The sequence below is a fragment of the Danio rerio genome, chromosome 17, assembly GCF_052040795.2.
Source record: "Danio rerio strain M-AB ecotype USA chromosome 17, GRCz13ab, whole genome shotgun sequence".
In the NCBI taxonomy this organism is placed as follows: Eukaryota; Metazoa; Chordata; class Actinopteri; order Cypriniformes; family Danionidae; genus Danio; species Danio rerio.
In genome coordinates, this window is record NC_141037.1 from 53950001 (window position 1) to 53972533 (window position 22533).

Here is a 22533-nt window from a genome sequence, read left to right on the forward strand (position 1 = left end):
CTAGTTCATGTCATTCGCCAGTTAGTTACTGCCAGCGCCGTGCAGGAAGTACATTTATTACTTAGCCATACTTACTTGCTATTTCAGAGCAAATATTCAGAGTAGCATGGTAAACAGTATAGGAAGGCTGTCATTGTTCAAAAATGACCCAATGTGAATATAAAAGCAACTTTAGCTCAATAAAGCAGGTAAGGCGGAATAGTGCTATTTACTGGTGTTTTGTTGTTAAACTAAATATGAATCTACATTATAGATGCTATCAAAGGACCTTATGAAAATGAAAATAATCGCATCAATCTTTCAGTGAGATTTCAGTGGCTGAACAACACGTCTGTGCATATAAGTCATTCATAACAACACAATCTAACATAAGCTTAGCCTGACTAAGTTTTAAAACAGAACATTACCTGTCTAACAGTAATACTTCAGCCATGGTGTCGTCCTTCCTCCAGCGTGCTAAAGTAATTCCAATATTGATTCCGTTTTTAAAAAGTTTCAATTCAGCATTTGATTTCTCCCGGTCCGTCTCGTGACCGCGCGGCCGCTTTAAGGGCGAATACTCGCGCCTGGCTTTACAGTAATCGGCCCGAGCTCGGCTGTCCTTCGGCGGCTCCGACTCGGCATTGGCGAGCGGCCCGCAGCTCGCTCGCGCGCATGCATTTGTGATGCAGACGGGCACGTGCTAATGGCGGATCTGTGTGAACAGATGCGCAGAAGTGAGAATCTACATATGGTGACAGACAGTCTGACCTGCTTATCGGAATTAAGGGAGATGACGGTCTGACTCTATTTAATTGGATAAACATTTTTTAGTTTTATGCTTTACCCAGAATATAAAAATACATATAAACACATTTAGATCATTTACTGTAATCATTACTATTGGACTGTGAAGAGACTTTCAACCAGCACAACAACAAATGTTTCTGAAGACAATCACCTACTGCACCTTTAACTATTTTTTTAGTCACATATTTTAAATAATGTGTCAAAAGCCAAACATAACTTCAGCATAACTTTTCTTTAAATACAACTTACAATTTAAAAAAAATACCACTGTGATCTAAATAAATTTAGAAATATATATATTATAGGCTTAAACTATAGAGAGACATAACAGATGAACTGATATATTGATAGTCAATATTCAATATTGATTAATGTTAATCTTTCTTTCCAGGTGTCAGTGCAGAAATGATCAAAACAATAGGCCTAATGCAAAATATTATAAGATTAAAATATGGAAAAATGATCAGATGGTGATTTCTGTCAATTTTCCTTAACAGATAACCAGCTCTCGGCAATATTTCAGCATGCTTTCACTTTCATATTCGCACGTTTGCCGGTAGGAATGACATCGGGCCCTACTCGTAATTCTCTCTTCATATAGCCATGACTATTACACAGCCATAATACGCTGTGATATAGCCTGGTTCGTTAGTTTGTTGGATCGTTTTGCTTTCTCGTTACAATCGATCTCGGACTGATTGTTTTGGTGCAGATCTGAGCACGATTGTGGGATTGACATATGTCAAACGAACCATGCTTACTGGGCAAACAAGACAAACATCTAGATGTGCAACTGACAAACAGTCGCAGCCAAATTAAACTTTAGTGACAAGGCAGCACACGCCTGATCGGGCCACTAACAATCCTGTCTACTGTTCCGAGCGTCCCGCATGCTGGCCCCGGGCCATCGGGCAGTGCTTATTGTTGAGCCCTGACATTTAATATGTAACCATTGAGGAATATTAAGGAGAAACTTCAGTTTTATGTGACACTGAAGACTGGAATAGTGGTGCCATAAAGAAATAATAATGATAATACAAAACAATAATAAAAGAATAAATAAATATATACACGCTTCATTGGCTCACATCCTGGAATATAGGTTTGTAGTACTGTCATGTAACGTCTAATAATTATCCTATAACGGCAGTGTTAATTGCCATCAGTTGAGCTTCAGATGCTTCACAAGGGTTACATAACTGCCACGGAGGCCCACACTAAATTTCTGAGCGGCCTGCAGGCCTGGCATCGCCATGGGAACTGCTGAGGTGGCAGAGCGGAGATTACTCGCCTCTGGCTCTCCTGCTGTGGAACACCCCATCATTGTGTTTCTTTAGACCGCCTGCAAATCACTCAAATGCAGAGATTTTACCGCCGAGATGAAAACGATCATCCTTGTAACAGTCCTGAATATTTAATACCTGCCAAAAAAAAAAGCTTCTACCACTCTGGCTGTGTCCTAGATTTGCTCAACATCTTATACTTTCCATGTAAAGATAAAAGGAATGATTTAATACTATTCATGTCTGCCATTGTTAGTTAAAGAATCGTATTTAGGATTTTAAAAAAACTAGATTGAAACACATTGTTTCTCAATACCAAGTACGCAAAGTTCGGAATTGCGTCCTTGGAAGTTCAGACTTGCCAAGTTCAGACTTGGAAGAACCAATCGGCAACCTCCCGCTCTCCCTCAGGAAGCCAATACGGAAGTAAAGTAAACTGCAATTCATCCAAAATTCCGCTAGTCCTGGCCGCTCCTGCCTCCAAAACAGAGCAAATTTCACTGTTAATTGATTATATTATTGATTATTAATATTGATAACAATACAGATAATTATCAAATATTGATAATCGATTAAACCTTTAGAAATCATGTGATTTTTTTTTTTTTTTTTTTTTTTTCTATGCAACAAAATATTCAAAGCTTGTGAAAGTTTAATCAAAAGCAAACTGACCAGCAAGCAAAAAACTATGCTTGTGTGTCTGTGTTGGGTGTGTGAACCTACACTGGTCTCAAGGTTCAGTTACGATTGTCATGTCATAAATTCGGTTTAATTCGATATCTCGGTTTATCATGGTCCGTTTGTGATGCTCTCCTTACACTTCGGTTTGTGATGCTCTCCTTACACTTTGGTTTACATTATCAGTGTTACACAGCAGCTAAAATATATACAGATGCGACAGGACTTCTGTTTAGTTTATTGGCGTGACTCACGCGAGTGATGCTCTCGTTGCAAGTGCAGCCATTGTATCTCCAGTGTTTTGAGCTGCTGTAACGTGTTCGCCCTTATTTAGCATCTTATCCAACCTTTTGACCACTTCCGGAAGCTCTTCAAATTTATACCAGGCCTGTAATTCCCAAAAATGAGGTAAAATACCCTAGAGCAATAAAGATATCTTGAGGGCAACTCTCACTTACTCTCTTTCTCTCTCTCTCTCTCTCTCTCTCTCTCTTTCTCTCTCTCTCTCTCTCTCTCTCTCTCTCTCTCTCTCTCTCATTGAGTGATTGAGTGAGCAAAAAAATTGAAGGCTTTTTTTTTTTTTTACATATAGCGACTGAAAGGTCTGTGTTGACAATATTGCAAATTCACTAAAAGCTGGCTGGAATTATTAGATAAATACAATTATTTTTTTACATGAATATTAAATATAAATTCTTGTAATACACTCATTGCTATAAACAGTGTATAGGCCTATTTTCTTTTAGTAAAGAAGTATTAGATTTATAGGTGTGCATTTTACCTTCTTATGCATCAAATATGAGCTCCAAACTTGTTTTTGATTGAGACATGTTGAATTCATTCATTCATTTTCTTGTCTGCTTAGTCCCTTTATTAATCTGGGGTCGCCAAAGCGGAATGAACCGCCAACTTATCCAGCAAGTTTTTACGCAGCGGATGCCCTTCCAGCCGCAACCCATCTCTGGGAAACATCCACACACACACATTCACACACACACACTCATACACTACGGACAATTTAGCCTACCCAATTCACCTGTACCTAGGGGTGTAACGATTTATCGTTGTACGATTTATTGTGATGCAAAAATGTCACAATATGCATCGTGGCGTTATGACGATTTGATTACGATATGACGTCCGTTTTCTCTTATTAGTTGAGCTGTTTGCACGTGAGCTACGTTCCACCTGCTGTCTCACGTGAGTTTAGATTGCAGCAGCAGTAATGTTAGCAGACCAAGATGAGTGGAGCTGAAATAGAGGATGGCCCATCCTCTCAAAATCAGACGTCTGGCAACATTTCGGTTGTACAGTTAGACTCGTCCGCTTTTTGACACGCATACTGGGTCAAACATCCTAGGTTTTAAAGTCTTCACAGTGATTTACATACTTTGCACCTCCTAATGGTGTTGAAAGAGTCACATACTCTATTTATAAGGTACAATTCACCCTAAAATATCATTCTGTCTTCATATAATGATGTATTTGCGGCCGCAAAATCACACATGACGTGAGCTGACCGTGAGCTGTTACTACAGAGGGCGGACTAGAAGTGCGCGTATGGCAAGCCGTTTTAGCATTTAAACCTTTGTTCTGACTATCCATAAATATATTTAGAGATATCTCTAATTATATTTTGACAAGTCATAATTATAGTTCGACTAGTCAGAATGACAATTAGAGATATCTGCAATTACAATTGTACTAGTACGAAATCAGATTGGAGATATCTGCAAATATACTATGACTAGTCATATTCCTCCATTGACTTCCATTGAAAAATATTTGCAGATATCTCTAAATGAGTTTTGACTAGTCACAATAATAATTAGAGATATCTCTAAATGAATTTAATTAAATATGAATTAAATACCTGGAAATGTGGATTTTTTTTGCACACACAAAAAACGCAAGTGACCAAGCAAAGCCTTAAGCTCTTACTGTTAAATTCAATTGAATAGAAAGCTTATTTTTTTGCACCTTTACTTAAATTGTTCCTTAATTTTGTCTCTGTCATTTCAATAATATTTTAAAGAAGTTTTTAAATTGTTTTATTTTCCAGAGACAGGCCTGTTTAATATATTTTCTTAAAGAAGGTTCAGTTTAACAAGTTGAAACAAAAGAAATACATAAAAAATAGTTTACTTGGTAAAATTTGCATTTCAGTTAAATTTTAAATTTTTATTCCAAATATCGTGATACATATCGAATCGTGAACATTATATCGTGATACACATCGTATCGTGAGCTGACTGTATCGTTTCACCCCTACCTGTACCGCATGTCTTTGGACTGTCAGGGAAACCGGAGCACCGGGAGGAAACCCACGCAAAGGCAGGGGGAACATGCAAGCTCCACACAGAAACGCCAACTGAGCTGAGGTTCAAACCAGCGACCTTCTTGATGTAAGGCGACAGCATTACTTACTGCGCCACTGCCTCGCCCCATGTTGAATTCCTTTTTCATCATTTGCAGTTTTTCCAAGTTGCATTATAATTTTTCATAACAATTTTTATATCGGTGTTATATTATTCTCTGTGGCATTTCATTCCGCTGTGCCAACCCCCGATAAATAAAGGAATTAAGAAGAATAGCCAAGTCAATCAAATGAATTATTATAGACGTGGTGAAGAAGTCTTGTTCAGCAGACATGTTCATGTCTGCATCCACAAGTATCACTGTAACAGCCAGGAGAGGAGAAGAAACATTACCTCAAGAGCACATCACCAGGTCAAAGGTCCACCTTGAGAGAGAAAGAGATGGAGCCTGCATTTCCCTAGCAATGAAATCTGGGTTTTTCTGTAATTCAATCTAATTTCCAATTAGATGGATTATTTTAAATACTCGGGCTCATCTTTCTCACCAACGTATGCTACCTCGACAAGGCGCATATGAGAAAATTGGGTCCCACTTTATATTAAGTGGCCTTAACTAATATGTACTTGCACAGGATTTAATAGTTTGTTACTATGTACTTATTGTTTAAATACATGTATTTACTGTGTACTTATGCTTGATTAAATACATGTATGTAATTACATCTGTAATTAACTTTTGTAATTGCATTTGTAAATACTCTATTGACCATCCCTTATACCTTAACCTACCCTTAAACCTACCCATACCACCAAACCTGTCCATAACTCAACCTCTATCCCAACTCAAAAGCACCACAAGTGTTCTCAAATACATTATAAACACAGTGAGTACATTGTATTTTTTTTATGTAAGTACATAGTAGTTAAGGACACTTAATATAAAGTGGGGCTGAAAATTGATGTCAGTATGATCTCCTACTGAACTAACACCAAATTGTCCTTGTCTGCTTTGCGGTGCATCAAAGAAACAATTAATTTTGTGGGCGCCAGTAGCCTAGTGGTGAAGTGTGCCGACATATAGCACCATAGTGCTTAGGGTGACCCGAGTCCGATTCCCGGCTCGAGGTCTTATGCCCATCCTTCCCCTCTCTGCTCCCAACACTTTTCTGTCTGTCTTCCACTATATATCCGATCCCATTAAAAGGTGAAAACCCCCTTTAAAAAAGTATTTAAAAAAAATAATAAAAATACGAGACCTCTAGTCTGTGTGTTTTACTGCAAAGTACAGCGCGTCCTTTCAAGCAGAGGTGTCAGGATGCAGCTGAGGTGGGCTTACACACAGAAGTCTAGGGGCTCTATTTTGACGGTCCATGCGCAGAGTGTAAAACGCAGGGCGCAAACGCTTTCAGGGCGTGTCAGAGCACGTTTTTGCTAATTTAAGGACAGGAAAACCTGCTTTGCGCCGCGGCGCATGGTCTAAATAATGGTCTGAGTTTATTTTCTTAATGAGTTATAGATGTGTTTTGAGAATAAACCAATTAGAGTTTCATCTCCCATTCCCTTTAATGCCAGCTGCGTCGCGCCAAGAGCGCATTCGCTATTTACAGGACGCAAAGTAAGTCTAAGTGGAAAAAATGAGCATTTCACTAGCTAACAGTTAACAGTTTTTTAACAGAAAACCGTTAAACAGAGCATCTACTGCGTGAGAATGAGAGATAATGGATCTACTTTCACTTTCGCTCTTGGATAGGGAAACCTTTACGCACAGACATCAATAAGTCTATAAATAACAAATTTTGTTTGTTAAGCGAAAATATTTGTTTCAAAACTATTTCTAAATTCAGTTCTAATTTCCAGCAAATGAGTAAATGAACATTAAAAACGAAATGTGGTCAAAAACCTGAGTTATATCCTAAAACACAAGCTGTGCCCCTTATGGTCTAAAACCTGACAGGTGGGCAAATCTAAGCTTGTTTTTAATAAAACAAATATAAATATGGATATAATAAATAATACTGCTAATAATAATAACATTATACAAAAGCAAATTGTTATGAATGAACTGAAAAAGTCTCCCGAGATGAAGAAGACATAAAAACAGTGATTTTTCATATTTATGTAGGCTAGAAAATAATGTGTTTTGTAATATTTTAATTCCTATATCTATTCTTATTATATCCTTTATATTAAAATTTTTTCATATGTAAAGATATTTGCCTATTTCTCTCTTGTGCGTATTAAGCAGTGTGTAAGCGAGGCGCAACTCTGCGCCGGAGTTTAGACCGGGTTAGTTTTGGTCTAATGAAAAATCTATTTTAGTTTCTCAAAATAGCAACGCGCCAGCAGTCCGCCTCAGAACTCCTTCCTTTTTAGACCAGAACGCCTATGGGCGCTCAAATGAGCACTAATGCATTTGCTATGTAAACAGCGTAGCGCAACGCCTCAAAATGACTCTTGCGCCAAGCTGAAACTACCAAAAGACTATTGCGCCGCGCCTTGCGCCACACTGCACCAGGTGTATGATAGGGCCCTAGGTGTGTTTTGCACTTTGCCTCTCATTGGGTTAATGTCAGAGTTCCAGTTTCCCATTCTGCACTAGAAAACGGACTTCGGCCGTCCACAGGTGCGGAAAACATGCCCTCCTATGCAGGCACAGAATGCGGTTTGTTCGGTGTGTAAATGAGCAACATTTTGGTTCAGATGGAACAAGACGTGAGCAGACACACAGTTGTCTTGGTGTGTGCCTGCCTTAAGAGAGTTGGTATGCAACTCAACAGTGATTTTACTCTTAAAACCTTAGTATATTTAAAATCATGAACTTTTCTTCCATTCCATGCCAGCTATTCTCACATGATGCCATTTGTCCTGAGAATTTCCTTAAGTGTGCAAAAGCTGTGCAATGGGAACACCTGTACTGCTGTCTTTTTTGAGTGATAATTGTTAATCACAACATTCTAGCATACACCATGCCTATCAAATAAGGCTACTGTTGGCAGTGGGAATACAAGCATGATCAGGGTGCCTGCAGTGGTTTCCAATAGTCTATATTGGTCCTCTCACTCCCACTTTTTCGTGTGTGTGTGTGTGTGCAAAGGATGCACATAAACGCACAGAGCAGTGGGCAACTATTGCTTTCAGCAACTGGGGAGCAGTAAGAGGTTAGGTGACTTGCTCAGGGTCCCCTGAGCTGGGTGTAGAAAGATGGAGAGATTGAGGTTTATTCACTACCCCCACCTTCAAATCCTGCCAGGAACGAGAATCAAACCAGTAATCTTTGGGTTCAATTCGCTAACCGTTACACAACTACTCCTTTATGTGTTAAATATATATTAATTAAATAATGACCATAACTATTTCTTCAAGAGTGCAGTGGCTGTTATTTGAAGAGCCCCTATTTTTCATTTAAAAGGTCATATTTTGTTTTTAGGGGTCTCCAACAACAGGCTGATATGCTTGCAAGGTCAAAAACACTTTCATTGTCTTGTAATATGCATTTATTTTTACTTAATTATCCCAGCGACTCCCATATGAATAGTTCAGTATTCCCCGCTGCCGAATCTGCCACTTCATAATCAGTCCCGTGATCCTCCACGCCTCCGCTAGTGTGTGAAGGGAAAGCGTATGCACATTAGGGCTGCAACTAACGATTATTTTAATTCTGTCGATATATATATATATATATATATATATATATATATATATATATATATATATATATATATATATATATATTTTTTTTTTTTTATTAATCAATGAATCGGATAAAATAAATAAAATAAACCCTTTATTCAAAAAACCTCATTCCTGAGCTGTTATAATAATAATGAAAAAATAAAAAACTTATTTTTTTTTCCTGTTTTCAATCCAAATATGTAAATATTTTAAAATCAAGATACATACTAGACACATGAAAGCACTAGACACATGATAGCAATAGCATAAGAAATTGTCTTTTTTTTTTTCTAAAAAAAAAAAACTTTTCAAAATGAGGTCATTGTTTGCTTAAAACAAGCTAAATTATTTGCCAATGGGGTAGAAAAAAATATATCTTACTGAAGCCTCCTTTCCACTGCACACAACAAGCCACAGACCGGAAGTCATTCATTTCCAATGGAGAGTAGTCCGGGAGCTGCGTTGAGTTCCGATCATCTCCGTATGCGTAAAATTTGGATCCGAATTGAGCTGCGGATCCGTTGAAATATTTAAACTCCTGCGACTAGACCGTAAGCAACCTGCCGACCGGATATGATGCGTGCCAGTGTTGTCCAAGCAGATCCGTGGGCGCGAGATGAGAAATAGGAGTTTATTTGGTTATTTTTTAAATTATTAAAAGTCTATATTTAAAAAAAATAAACTTTTCTGTTCATAAATGTAAGTAAGAAAGTAATAAAAATATATATTTTTAATGTTGTCTCCACATTCCCTCCAATATTTTAGCGGTCTATGAGTTTCTAGTATTCATTCATTCATTAAACCATGTGAACACGCAGAGAATAAAGGCTCTTGCTTTATTTCGGACACCGTGAGAATCAGCTTCTACCCCGTGGTGCACGACAACACTGAAAATACAGTGCGGCTGCCACAAGGGGGCGTATTCCGACAGTCGTGTCCAAATGTCGTGTGCAGTGGAAAGGCTTCAGATACAATCTCATAGAAGTTTTCAGCATCACTTCATTTTCTCATGCCATTTTTATTGTTTGTTCTTGATTTAAGATTTTTAAAATATTTGGACTAGAAACGAGACAAAATTACTAAGTGAGAAAAACTATTGCAGTGCAGCTATACATGACAACAGATGAAAAAATTAATGATCAAAAAAAGGCGAGTGAATAAAAACACGTCTTTAGTCTTGCAATGCAAAATAACTCTGCGACCGCTGCTTTACTACTGTTATTAACCATTTCACTGGTGAGTTTAAAAGATTCTATCTGGCCCCAGAAAAGAGAGTTTTGTTATTATTTTAGAACATTCACCCTAAATGTTTCCGTGGCGACGCATCATGTTTGTCACATGACACACCGCAGCCACAGTTGCATGTATCCCGTTTATTTAGTTTTGTAATGTTTGATATATGAATAAAACACATCTTCAAATTATATTTTAATGGATTGTTAGACCTCCATAGGCGTTTTACAAAATCTAAATGTATTGTTTTACTAGTATCTGTGTGTATTTACATGCCTAAAACATAAATTAGGCATAGGCGATTAAAACGCTGCTTAATTGAGATAATATGACACCACTTTTTGTGGCTCAGCTCAGTTGCCGCTATAATGCTGTGTTCACACCAGACGCAGAACGCGCGGATAAATAGTGCGTAAATAGCCACGTGAACATTTGAGGTTACTCGCTTCATTCGCGCGTCAAACCCCGCTTCATTTGCGCATCAAATCCACTTCATTCGCGCGTCAAATCAACTTTAGAACAGATGCGGATTCGCGTGATGGGCAGGGCTTTTGTCTGCCCGGTGACTCTAGTTTTGTAGCTAAATGGCTAATATGGATAAAAAGAAAATAACAGTGTTTATGTGCTTTATAAAGGCTGAAAAACAGAGTAGATACGTTTATCTGAGTCCACTAGATTCTTTCAGAGGTGCATCCAGCTCATTAAGCTCTAAAACTCCTCCAGAAACTTAACCTGGCTGACGGAGGCTTTCAGCGGTGCTTCTGACTGAGCCCAGCCCAGTTTGATGAACTTCTTGTCGGTGTCGGCTGGAAGATTTCCACTGGGACACAAACAACAGGCTATACGTCACAATTACGCCCCCCAAGAGCAAGCTCCTGATTGGTTAACGCGGTGCGAAGTTTAGATTTTTGAACTCGAGCGTTTTGTGCGAAACGTGCGTTAAGCACGTCATACGCGCAAAACGCTCAAGCCGCGACATTCGCACCACGCCATTCCCGTCATTCGCGTGTATCACGCCGCAGGATTTCTATTCGTGCGTTTGCATTGACTTAACATGTAAATCACACTAGCTTGACGGACGTTCCACGTCTGGTGTAAACACAGCATGAGGGAAACGAGCTATCGCTAACTTGTCATGACTGAAAAGCTGGATAACGAGGAAAACATCAGCACCCGGGACTTTACAGTCCTCACTTTAAAACAGAACAAAAGTAGGATTCTGTAGTGATTTACCCTGCTGTTGAACTCCCTTCCTCCTCATCCCTGTCTATGAGGCGCAAAACTCTGCATTAGTGCGCAAGAGAGACCGTGCTCACTCCGTGCTGACCTGAAATGTTTTTTTTTTTTTTTTTTATATAATCAAATGTCTCTGTTGCACCGAATCAATTATGAAATTCACTTTTGATATATCGATTTTGATTGATTTAATCGATTCGCTGTTGCTGTCCTAGTGCACATTTTAACAGAACTGGAATTACATATTTGGTGATGCATCATATCAACGTCGATGTGATTAAACAAAAGATCCGAACCCAACTCGATTCGTTTTGTTCAACTCTGAGTCGACTATTTCGCTAAAGAATCAATAGTTCTAAACATGCTACACTTTTAGATTTTAACCTCAGCTGGATGTTTTCATTCACTTAGAGCTTACACACCGCATGGAAGCTCATTTTCAAAAACCCATGAAAGGGGCTTTTTAAATGTTTCTACCGTGTAACGTTTGCTGAAAACAACCAAATTGCTTATCCCTGTAATCTTGTTGTGCCGTGTGTAGTTAGGACGCAATGTCAGTATAACTTAAAAGGCCATGAAACCCCCTCGTTTCAGCAGGGTGTTTTCACACCTCTACTTTGGAAAAAGTCAGAAAAGTGGGCGTGTCCTGCTCTGTTTAGGGGGGAGTGTCGGAGAAACTAAAGTGGGAGGGTGTGGGAGTGTCTATTTGGGCACGCGCGAGTTTCAGTCAAAATACTCACACACAGTAGAAAGTGATGGTGTTTAACCTACATGGACATCTGTAGTCGAATTATTTGCCAAATTATTAAATGGTGGACTTTAACTGCAGTTTGGCTCTTTCATTCAGGGAATTCATTCATGCCCCTTGCGACAAACGAGATATTTGATTCGAGGATCTGCTCTAAGCGTGTATTTTTCATGCAATGTTTGATACCGCACGGCGAATGAGAGAAAAAAAAAACCTCCGCATTTTCCGGAAACTTAGATGCACACGGCAGGTAGCGTCAGAAAGCCGCGTGTGTTATTCCGGTCACTAAATGCGGTTAAAAACCCTACACAAGGTAAAAGTTTGGTTGTGGTGCTAACATGTTACGGTGCAATAGTTAACTTAGTTCGATACGAACAAACTGAATAAACAAAGAGCACTGGTCGCTCACTTACCATATCTGTAGAGACAGGACAATCCACAGCAACTAGAGCCGCGTCTTTATGAAGAGAAAACTACAAGCGAATCCGATCTCAGCGTTTGCAGATGAGAACAGCTCTCAGGTAAACAATAATCCTCCTTAGACACGCAAGTTATTGTTGTCGAGCGTCGCGTACACTGTTAATCCACACGTGACGCCAGCTGCGCTCTCACAGAGAGAAAAAGTAAACGAAACTTAACGGCAGCAAACTATAAAAGCAACACTTCACGCTTGTTTTGCCAACACAACGTGGCGTCCATGTCGTGCAAACACAGAAATGAATATTAATGAAGTTGCACAATAGAGCGCGCTGATTGGTTTGAACCAAGCCTTACTCATGCATTAATGCAACACACTGTAAGACGTAATAAGACTCACTCTGGCACAGACGCCCAGTCTGCACGCTGGAATACAGGCTATTATGTCATGACCGTGACGCAGCTTCAAAAATTCGTTTCAAACAGGAAGTACGAATTTGCTTGAAATAACGCGAAAACAACCAATTTACACTTTTTAGTGAAATATAGGTGTCTTAATAGTGTTTTTAGCAGTGTGGGACACATATACGACTGTCAACAGCTCAAAAAATGTGTTTTGGTGTTTCGTGACCCTTTAAGTATTAATAAAGTCTCTCACCATTCTGACCTAACATTTTGTTCTTCATCCGTCCAGAGCAGTAAAGAGGCTCTCTCAGATGTCAACGCCACCGGTGTGGCCATGCTGTTCTCCGCCGGCACTTTTCTGTACGTGGCCACGGTTCACGTTCTTCCAGAAGTGGGTGGGATGGGAGGCCACAGCCACTCGCCTGGGGGGAGCGCAGGGAAGGGACTCAGCAAACTGGAGGTCGGTGCTCTGGTTCTTGGATGTCTGATTCCTCTAGTTCTGTCCATTGGTCACCAGCACTAGTGTTCTTTACTTGAAACATCATCAGAAGCAGGAAGCTTGAAAAGTGCGAATGGAACTTTAAACAGCATCGGCCAAACAACAACCTCACAGAAGCGGTTTGAATCATGTCGGTTTCTTCAGGTTGGTGGTTGGAGTGAACATTGCAGGAACTTTGCAGTCAGAAACCGGATTTTGAGAAGCACCACTGGACTTCTGGGATGGACTGCCCTGACACTCCTGAAAAGCATTGTGGGATACCGAACACCGTACACGAATAAATACATCATGCGTCCAAGTCTCTTTATTTTTGCTTCCATGGTGCTGGTTTAAAAAGAATCAGTTGTGGTTTGGTTGTCATGTATACTTTAGATTTGGTGTTCTGTTGATCTTTATATGGAAAATGTCCATACATTTACAAAGATATTAAATTCATGGGTCCAAGGTCTATTATGTTTTTTATTTAGTTTATTCTCCCATTTTTGCACATCTTTTCTTTGTTTTATATCTATACTTTTTGATCAACTTGCATTTTGGGTAAGCGTTCATAGATGAGATGGTCACCTTAAACTAGCTCTTTTTATATGCATGTTTTCCCTTGCTTTTTGATTTCTTAACTGAGAAAAGAGAACGTAATTTATTTTTCATAAATGTAAGAATCTCATGAATATGGTTAGTAGAAAATTTGCCTAATTATAATATTAAATAATTAGACATTTTCAAACAATTTCTTAAAACATTTTATCCCTCTTTCTTCCCACCCTCCCTCATAAACAAACCATATAAATGTAAGAATTTCCAGTATGTGTTCATCGGGAAATGATGACGTCTAATTCGCCAGACAGTTGCTTCAATAGTTATTTTCTTAAATGACACTTGAAATGTTTAGTGTTTAGAGGATGGACATTTTGCTCTGTGTGGTCCAGCGCATGAACAGCTTTGTTATTTGCCATTGCTCAAACCTGATTGGTCGTTGAGTCCTCAACAGAGGATGCCATTGGTCAGTCAGATGTTTTGTACTGTGATGCCTGCTCAGAGCAGAGCCTGAGTATTGTAAATATGCATTCTCTGTTAAAATAACAAAACAAACTCTCTCTTTGACATCCTGTTTGATGCTCTGTTATCCAGAATAGTTTTTAGTCTCATTTTAGCTGATGAGTAGGAAAACTTGACTTGGCTCCAAAGAGAATTTGAGGGTTTCTAATTTTTGGGCTGCTCTTTGTCTCCAGGTTACTTAAAGGTTTCCTCTGAAGCTTGACTAAGAAAGTGTTATGAGATATTTGAGGCAAATGTTGGCACTAGAAAACTATTATGGTTCTGGTTTACAAATCGTTGCGCTCCTGCTCTTAAAACAGCTCCAGTCTACAGTAAATGAAAGCTGTGTTAATGCTTTTAGCTGTCTAGCACCCTCATCTTACTGTAGTGCACAAGTCAAGTGCAGCGTCAACCTCGAATTGTGGAAGATCTGCTGACGTCTAAGCCTTGTAGATAATGTTTCTTTTATGATTACTTAAAAAAGGGAAATTTAGAGTAATTTTTAAACTTCAAACAATTGCGTGTGTATGTATATGTACACATGACATATTGTGCCATATTGATTTATTCTGACTGATCCCAGAGCTTCTGAAATAAACAAAAAGATGGCATAGAGATTTAAAGAAGCAGGACCTTGATGAATTTCTAAGTAAATCTGTATTGTGTTCATTCCACAAGAGAATTTTGCCTTACTTTTTTTTTAAGTTGCGGGGGTTGTTTAACTTAAAGTGGTTGCAAAACTCTCTGCTCATGATTTGAATAAACTTCATTTCTTTTCTAATGGATACGAATCTTGCTGAATGTTTTTTTTTGGCTGTCTAATGATATTTGAGATTTCTGTGCAATAAATATTTTAATATTGTGAATAAATGAAACAAATAAATGAGAAATAAGTAATTATTTTAAAAATATATATATGAGTCATTGTTCAGTGTTTAAGACCAAAGCAGCCATGTTCTTTGGGTACTGGCAGCAATCTGGGCCGTTTCTTTATGTATGGAACATAAAATGATATCCTAAAATTTCAGACTTTCTTTTACACCAGGGATCACCAAACTTGTTCCTGGAGGTCCAGTGTCCTGCAGATTTTAGCTTTAACCCTAATCAAACACACCTTAACAAGCTAATTAAGGTCTTACTAGGTATACTTGAAACACCTAGGCAGGTGTGTTGAGGCAAGTTGGAGCTAAAGCCTGCCGGGCACCAGACCTCCAGAAATGAGATTGGTGACCCCTGTTATACACTATCCATGTTATTGGAAAAACACTGTGCAATTCTGATTGTTCCTCATACAGTTGAGTGGACTTGACAAGCCACCTGTTGGAGAGCTTTTCTACCGCATGCCACTTTTAAAACACTACGACAGGGATAATTCATCCCAAAATGCTTTCATTAAGGCTAAATCTGGGCACAGCAGTCCCACATGCCATTTTTAACACACTGTGACTAGGATGATTTGTCCCGTTAGACTTTTATTAGGACAGGTACGCAATGGGGAGTTAGGGTGAAATACATTGGCAGTTGTGCGGCTCCAAGGGCATCACGTGCATACTCAGATGCGTTAAGCTGGATTTATACTTTCGTCTGGCGCCGCATCGCACTCCTACGCTGACTTGGCACGCACCTCGCAAAATCGATGAGGCTTTTATACTTGCTGCGTTCGCCATTGTGATATTCTTTAAAACAACAGGGGGCGGTCAAAAGAAACCCTCCGTAAAATTAGATGGAAAAAGTAGGAAGTAGGAATGCCAAGAATTATCGATCACTAGGTTATCTCTATGATCACGGATCATAAAAATGTCAGCATTTTCCTTACTGTTTCAGGAAAAATCTCATCAGAGTGTTTCATATTCAACTCAAATCCAATGAGGCGAAGCGTGCACTGTTTGCTCGAGTCTCAAAAAAAAAACAAAAAAAAACATGTGCACCACCAGGCAAAATCATGTTGCGCGCACCCAAAGCGAACATCCGCAAATTCCGCAATGACGTCACATTCGCCGCGCGCACTTAAGCAAACAAGCTGACACGTCGAGTATAAACCAGGCTTTACAATGGCCGTGCGAATGTTGGTGAGAATGGGTGTCCCTAGAAAAAGCCTAATGCTGGCCCATGCGGCTTGACAATATTGTTTCAGGTTCCTGCAGGGCTGGAGATAAAAAAAAGTGACCTGGCTTCCACCGAGGAGACTGGCTCGCAAGTTCAAGAACCTCTTGGACCAGCTGTACTCTTCCCTATTGAGGGACAGCTGGACAGAGCTGAAGGCTTGATTGGATTTATTCATTGTGATCTGACATGGAGCAAGCAAAGAGAGAGAGTGATTGCATACTAGTTAGTGCATACTACTACCCTGTCCCTCACTCCCGGGCTATGCATATATATCCATGAATATAGCTGTGCTAGCTTCCAGAGCCAAGGGGTCACTCACGATGATGATATAGGATATGTGTGGGCTTCTGGAAGCTGCTTTGACCTCCTGGATGGTCAGATTCTGGATCATACCACAGCAGTGTCTAGAGATGGAGGTCAGGTAGGTAGTCAAAAATTCACAAAACCTCCACTGGTGCCTGGTCTCGAGGTGATCTGACTTTCTTTGGACATTGTAAAATTCTGGAGAGAACCTGGATGGACCTCCCGGGGCTCCAACTCTTTCATCCATGCTGAATTGAGCCTTGACTTTTCCGGAGGATGCATAGACTTCAGGAGAGGCCCTGGATGTACTTCCAAGGGCTTTAGCTTTTTCATCCATACCTAGCTTTGGCTTCTCCCTGGGCAGCATCACTTATTAAAAAGATGCTGGGGCATCTTCAAGGGATCCAGCTCTTTTCCACCATGCTTAGCTGAGACTTGACTTCCCTCGGACAGCATAGACTTCTGGAGAGGCCCTGGATAGACTTACTGGGGATTCAGCTCTTTCCTCCAAGCCCAGCAGGGTCTTGACTTCTGGGTTATTGAAAACTTCTGGAGACATTTTGCATGATTTTCCAGGGACTTCAGCTCTTTCCTCCATGCCTAGCTGCAGCTTGATTTTTCCTGAGGCAGCCTCACATCTGAAAGAGAACCTGGATGGACCTCCAGGGGCTACAGCTCTTTCATCCAGGCCCAGTTAGGGCTTGACTTCTCGCGTAGCAGCATAGACTTCTCGAGAGGTCCTGGATAGACCTCCAGGGCCTCCAGCTTTTTCTTTTATGCTCAGTTGAGGCTTGACTTCTTCTGTGGCAGCATAAGTTTCTTGGCTTGCCCCCCTCCAGGTCCCACATTTTCCTTTTAGCCCAGCTGGGGCTTGACATCTACTTGGGCAGAGGCTCCAGCTCTTTCTCGCAAGCACAGCTTGGATGTGAGTACTCTAGTGGTAGCATAGACTTCTGGAAATGCCCTGGATTGACTTGCAAATGTTGGAGCTCTTTCCTCTTTCCCAGTTTGGGCTTGACTTCTTTCTGGGCAGCATAGCCTTCTGGAAAGGCCCTGGATTGTATTGCATGGACTCCTGCTTTTTCCTCCATGCCCAACTTGGGCTTGACTTGTTCTAGGGCAGCATGGATTTCTGGAGACACCCTGAATGGACTTTCCAGGGTTCAGCTTATTCCCCTATGCCTAGCTGGGGCTTGACTTTTAGGGGAACAGCATAGACTTCTTGAGACACTTTAAACAGGGTAGCCTCACATCTGGAAGAAGACCTGGATGCACCTTAACTCTTTTTCCATGCTGAGCTGAGGCTTGACTTTTCCTAAGGCAGCCTCACATCTGAAAGAGAACTTGGATGGACCCCCAATGTCTCCTGCTCATTTCTTCAAGCCCAGCTGAGACTTGACCTTTCCCAGGACAGCATAGACTTCTGGAGAGGCCCTAGAGAGACCTTCAGGGGCCTCAGCACTTTCCTCCATGTCCAGCTTGGGTTTGACTTCTACCAGGGCAACCTCACATCTGTAAGATGATCTGGATGGACCTACTTTTTCCTCTGTGTCCAGCTTGGACTTAACTACTTCTAAAACAGCATATACTTTTGTATAGGCCCTGGTTCGACTTCCAGGGGCTTGCATACTTTCTTCCAAGGCTCAGGAACTCCAGGAACAACGTTCAGGAACTCCAGCTTTTTCCTCCATGCCAAGCTGAGGCTTGACTTCTCCCAGGGCAGCTTCACATCTGAAAAAGACCTTGGATGGATCTCCAGGGTCTCCTGCTGTTTCCTTCAAGCACAGCTGGGGGTTGACTTCACCCAGGCACCATACTTCTGGAGAAGCCATGGATGGACTACCAGGAGTTCTAGCACCCTTCTCCATGCCCAACTTGGTCTATTACTGCTTGAGCAGCATCACTTATGAAGGAAACTCTATGGACCACCAGGGTATGTAGCTTTTTCCTCCATTATTTTTTTTACCAATGATGTCAGATCTAGAGATGTTTTGATTTTGTTCTTGTTTTCCTGTGTTTGTATCTGTTGTATTCATTTAGAGCGCTGCTTTTGCCCTGCCAAATTGTTTGTTAGTTGTGTTCGACTACAATGCTGATCTTTTAATAATTTTTTTTCTTGCATCCTTTAACATTTCTAGTGATGGGAAGTTTAAAAAAAAATTCATCTCAGATATTAGAAATCATTTGATTGGTTCAAAAATTTGATGAGAAGTAAATGGTGATGTCAAAAGTACATTATCTATTTAGACTGAAGTGACAAACTGCAAGTTTTGGGTGTTTCTAAAATGTGAACAGAGTTATTGTTTTGGAGCACATTAGCTTATAGATATCCTTAAAACTTACATAATAATAATCATAATAATTTATATAGCGCTTTTCTGGGCACTCAAAGCGCTTTACACAATGGGGGGGAATCTCCAAACCACCACCAGTGTGCAGCATCCACCTGGATGACGCGACGGCAGCCATTTTGCGCCAGACTGTACACCACACACCAGCTGATTGGTGGAGAGGAGACAGAGTAATGATATGCCAATCATGATATGGGGAGGGTTAGGAGACCATGATGGACAGAGGCCAGTGGGCAGATTTGGCCAGGATGCCGGGGTTAAACCCCTACTCTTTTTCGAAGGTCATCCTGGGATTTTTAACGACCACAGAGAGTCGGGACCTCGGTTTAACGTCTCATGCGAAAGACGGCGCTTACAGAGCAGTATAGAGTTCCTGTCACTATACAGGGGCATTAGGACCCACACAGACTACAGGTTGGGCGCCCCTGCTGGCCTCACTAACACCACTTCCGGCAGCAACCTAGCTTTCCCATTTGGTCTCCCATCCAGGTACTGACCGGGCACAGCCCTGCTTAGCTTCAGTGAGCGACCATGTGAGAGTTGCAGAGAGCTAGCTGCTGGCCTACATACTGTTTCTACCATCATTATTTGTTTTATTAGTCTCTTTGGATAAAAAGCTAAATGACTTCTGTAAACCAAGAACGTTCTTTTAAGATGCAACCAAATGTCAAGCTGTAAAATTGTAATTGATGTGTAAAGTCACAGATGAGGTGTTATTAAATATAAATCCACTGAAAATGAAGGCAGTGTTAAGCGTCTAGGTTACATAATCCCTGATCCATTAGCATGCTCATAAATGTACACTATTCCATAGGTTCATCAGAGGACGACTATAAATCACTGTAAACATGACATATTTACAAGCACAGATCTATAGTGTGTTTGCTGAAGTGGTGAGGAAAGAAATAAATCATCTGTAATCCAAACACTTGCGCGCACAAATCACATCTAATGGCTCTTTAGTAGATTAATCTGTCTGTGATCTCTTTTCCACACGGCTCTAATAGAAATGAACAAACTGTAGGCATTTTAGCCACTGTGTGCTTTAAACCATAAACTGTTCAAATATTCATTTACAAACACTCACAGCAGAAGTTTCATTTGTCCACTTACTAGAAATTCAGTACTCTCTTAGACATTCAACTGTTATTCATTCTTTCTTTCTTTCTTTCTTTCTTTCTTTCTTTCTTTCTTTCTTTCTTTCTTTTTCTTTCTTTCTTCCTTTCTTTCTCGCATTATTCTTTCTTTCTTTCTTTCTTTATTGTTTCTCTTTCTTTCTTTCTTTCCTTCTTTCTTGTTTCTCTTTCTTTATTTTTTCTCTTTCTTCTTTTTTCTTTCTTTCTTTTTCTTTCTTTGTTTTTCTTTCTTTCTTTCTTTCTTTCTTTCTTTTTCTTTCTTTCTTTCTTTCTTTCTTTTTATTTCTTTCTGTCTTTTTTGTCTTTCTTTTTTCTTTCTTTGTTTTTTGTTCTTTCTCTTTCTTTCTTCCTTTTTCTTTTTTCTTTCTTTCTTTTTTCTTTCTTTCTGTCTTTTGTTCATTCATTCGTTCTTTCTGTCTTTCTTTCTTTCTTTCTTTCTTTGTTTTTCTTTCTTTCTTTTTATTTCTTTCTTTCTGTCTTTTTTCTGTCTTTCTTTTTTCTTTCTTTGTTTTTTGTTCTTTCTCTTTCTTCCTTTTTTCTTTCTTTCGTTCATTCATTTGTTCTTTGTCTTTCTTTCTTTTTCTTTCTTTCTCTCTTTCTTTCTTTCTTTCTTTCTTTTTCTTTCTTTCTTCCTTTCTTTCTTTTTTCTTTCTTTGTTTTTCTTTCTTTCTTTCTTCTTTCTTTGTTTTCCTTCTTTTTTTTCTTTCTTTCTTTCTTTTTATTTCTTTCTTTCTGTCTTTTTTCGTCTTTCTTTTTTTTCTTTTTTGTTCTTTTTCTTTCTTCCTTTTTTCTTTTTTCTTTCTTTCTGTCTTTCGTTCATTCATTCGTTATTTCTGTCTTTCTTTGTTTTTCTTTCTTTCTTTCTTTCTTTTTATTTCTTTCTTTCTTTCTTCCTTTCTTTCTTTTTTCTTTCTTTCTTTCTTTCTTTCTATCTTTCTTTCTTTGTTTTTCTTTCTTTCTTTCTTTGTTTTCTTTCTTTTTTTTCTTTCTTTCTTTCTTTCTTTGTTTTTCTTTCTTTCTTCTTTCTTTGTTTTCTTTCTTTTTTTTCTTTCTTTCTTTTTATTTCTTTCTTTCTGTCTTTTTTCCGTCTTTTTTCTTTCTTTGTTTTTTGTTCTTTTTCTTTCTTCCTTTTTTCTTTTTTTCTTTTTGTCTTTCGTTCATTCAATCGTTCTTTCTGTCTTTCTTTCTTTCTTTTTTTCTGTCATACACTTTTTTATGGGCTGGCACCTCCTTATTTATCAAACTCCTCTTGCATGTATGCAATGAAGGAGCCTGTGTAAACTACGAGAGGATTGGGCTTTGGATTTAGTGTTGGAAAAAGGTTCCACCTCACATTAGACAAACTCCAACTTTACATGTTTTTTAGAAGTTGTTGAAAGTGTATACCTGTTTTAGCCTTTGAGCAATTGTGTTCAGCACTTTGGGCAAAGACAGCGATGCAGTGGCGCAGTAGGTAGTGCTGTCGCCTCACAGCAAGAAGGTTGCTGGTTCGTGCCCCGGCTAGGTAAGTTCTGTGTGGAGTTTGCATGTTCTCCCTGCATTCGCTTGGGTTTTTCCCCCACAGTTCAAAGACATGTGGTATAGGTGCGAATTGGGTAGGCTAAATTGTCCGTAGTGTATGAGTGTGTATGAATGTTTCCAAGAGATAGGTTGCAGCTGGAAGGGCATCTGCTGCGTAAAACATGCTGGATTAGTTGGTGGTTCATTCCGCTGTGGCGACCCCAGATTAATAAAGGGACTAAGCCAAAAACAAAATGAATGAATGAATAAATTTGGTCAAAGCTGTGTTGTGTAAAAAAATACTAAACTAAAAACTAATAATGGTAATTTTGGGAAAGAACTTAGTTATTGGGACAAAATGTGTTATTAATTGTGGAAATAACGCATACATGTATTTTGACTTCATTTGTTAAAAATGTATGCATTATATTCATATGAATATTCAAATGTTTTTATGGTTAATATCTTAATGATTATTTATTTATATATTTCAAATTAAAGTCTATATCTTAGACAGTCTAAAAAAAAGATAAAATCATGATAATGTTTCCAAAAATACTTAGTGTTTTTATTAGCTGGTTTTAATATATAGTTTTACAATTATATTATTATAATTATTATTATTATAGTTGTTTACATTAAAGCAATTGTACACAATAATAATAACAGTAATATTAATAATAATAATAATTAAAGCTGCAAGCAGCAATAAAAGGGACCTCACATATATGTATATGTATATATTTATATATATATATATATATATATATATATATATATATATGTGTGTGTGTGTGTGTGTGTGTGTGTGTGTGTGTGTGTGT

The 22533-nt window shown here is 39.1% G+C and overlaps 1 protein-coding gene across 1 annotated transcript in view; it reads left to right on the plus strand.

The window, feature by feature from the left end:
- slc39a9 (solute carrier family 39 member 9) overlaps positions 1-13725 on the plus strand; it is a 27968-nt gene extending 14243 nt beyond the window's left edge. The window contains 1 exon segment of the mRNA NM_001013540.1: positions 13069-13725. Coding sequence (NP_001013558.1) covers positions 13069-13302 — 234 coding nt within the window. The 3' untranslated portion in view covers positions 13303-13725.
- Positions 13726-22533: the final 8808 nt, after the last annotated feature.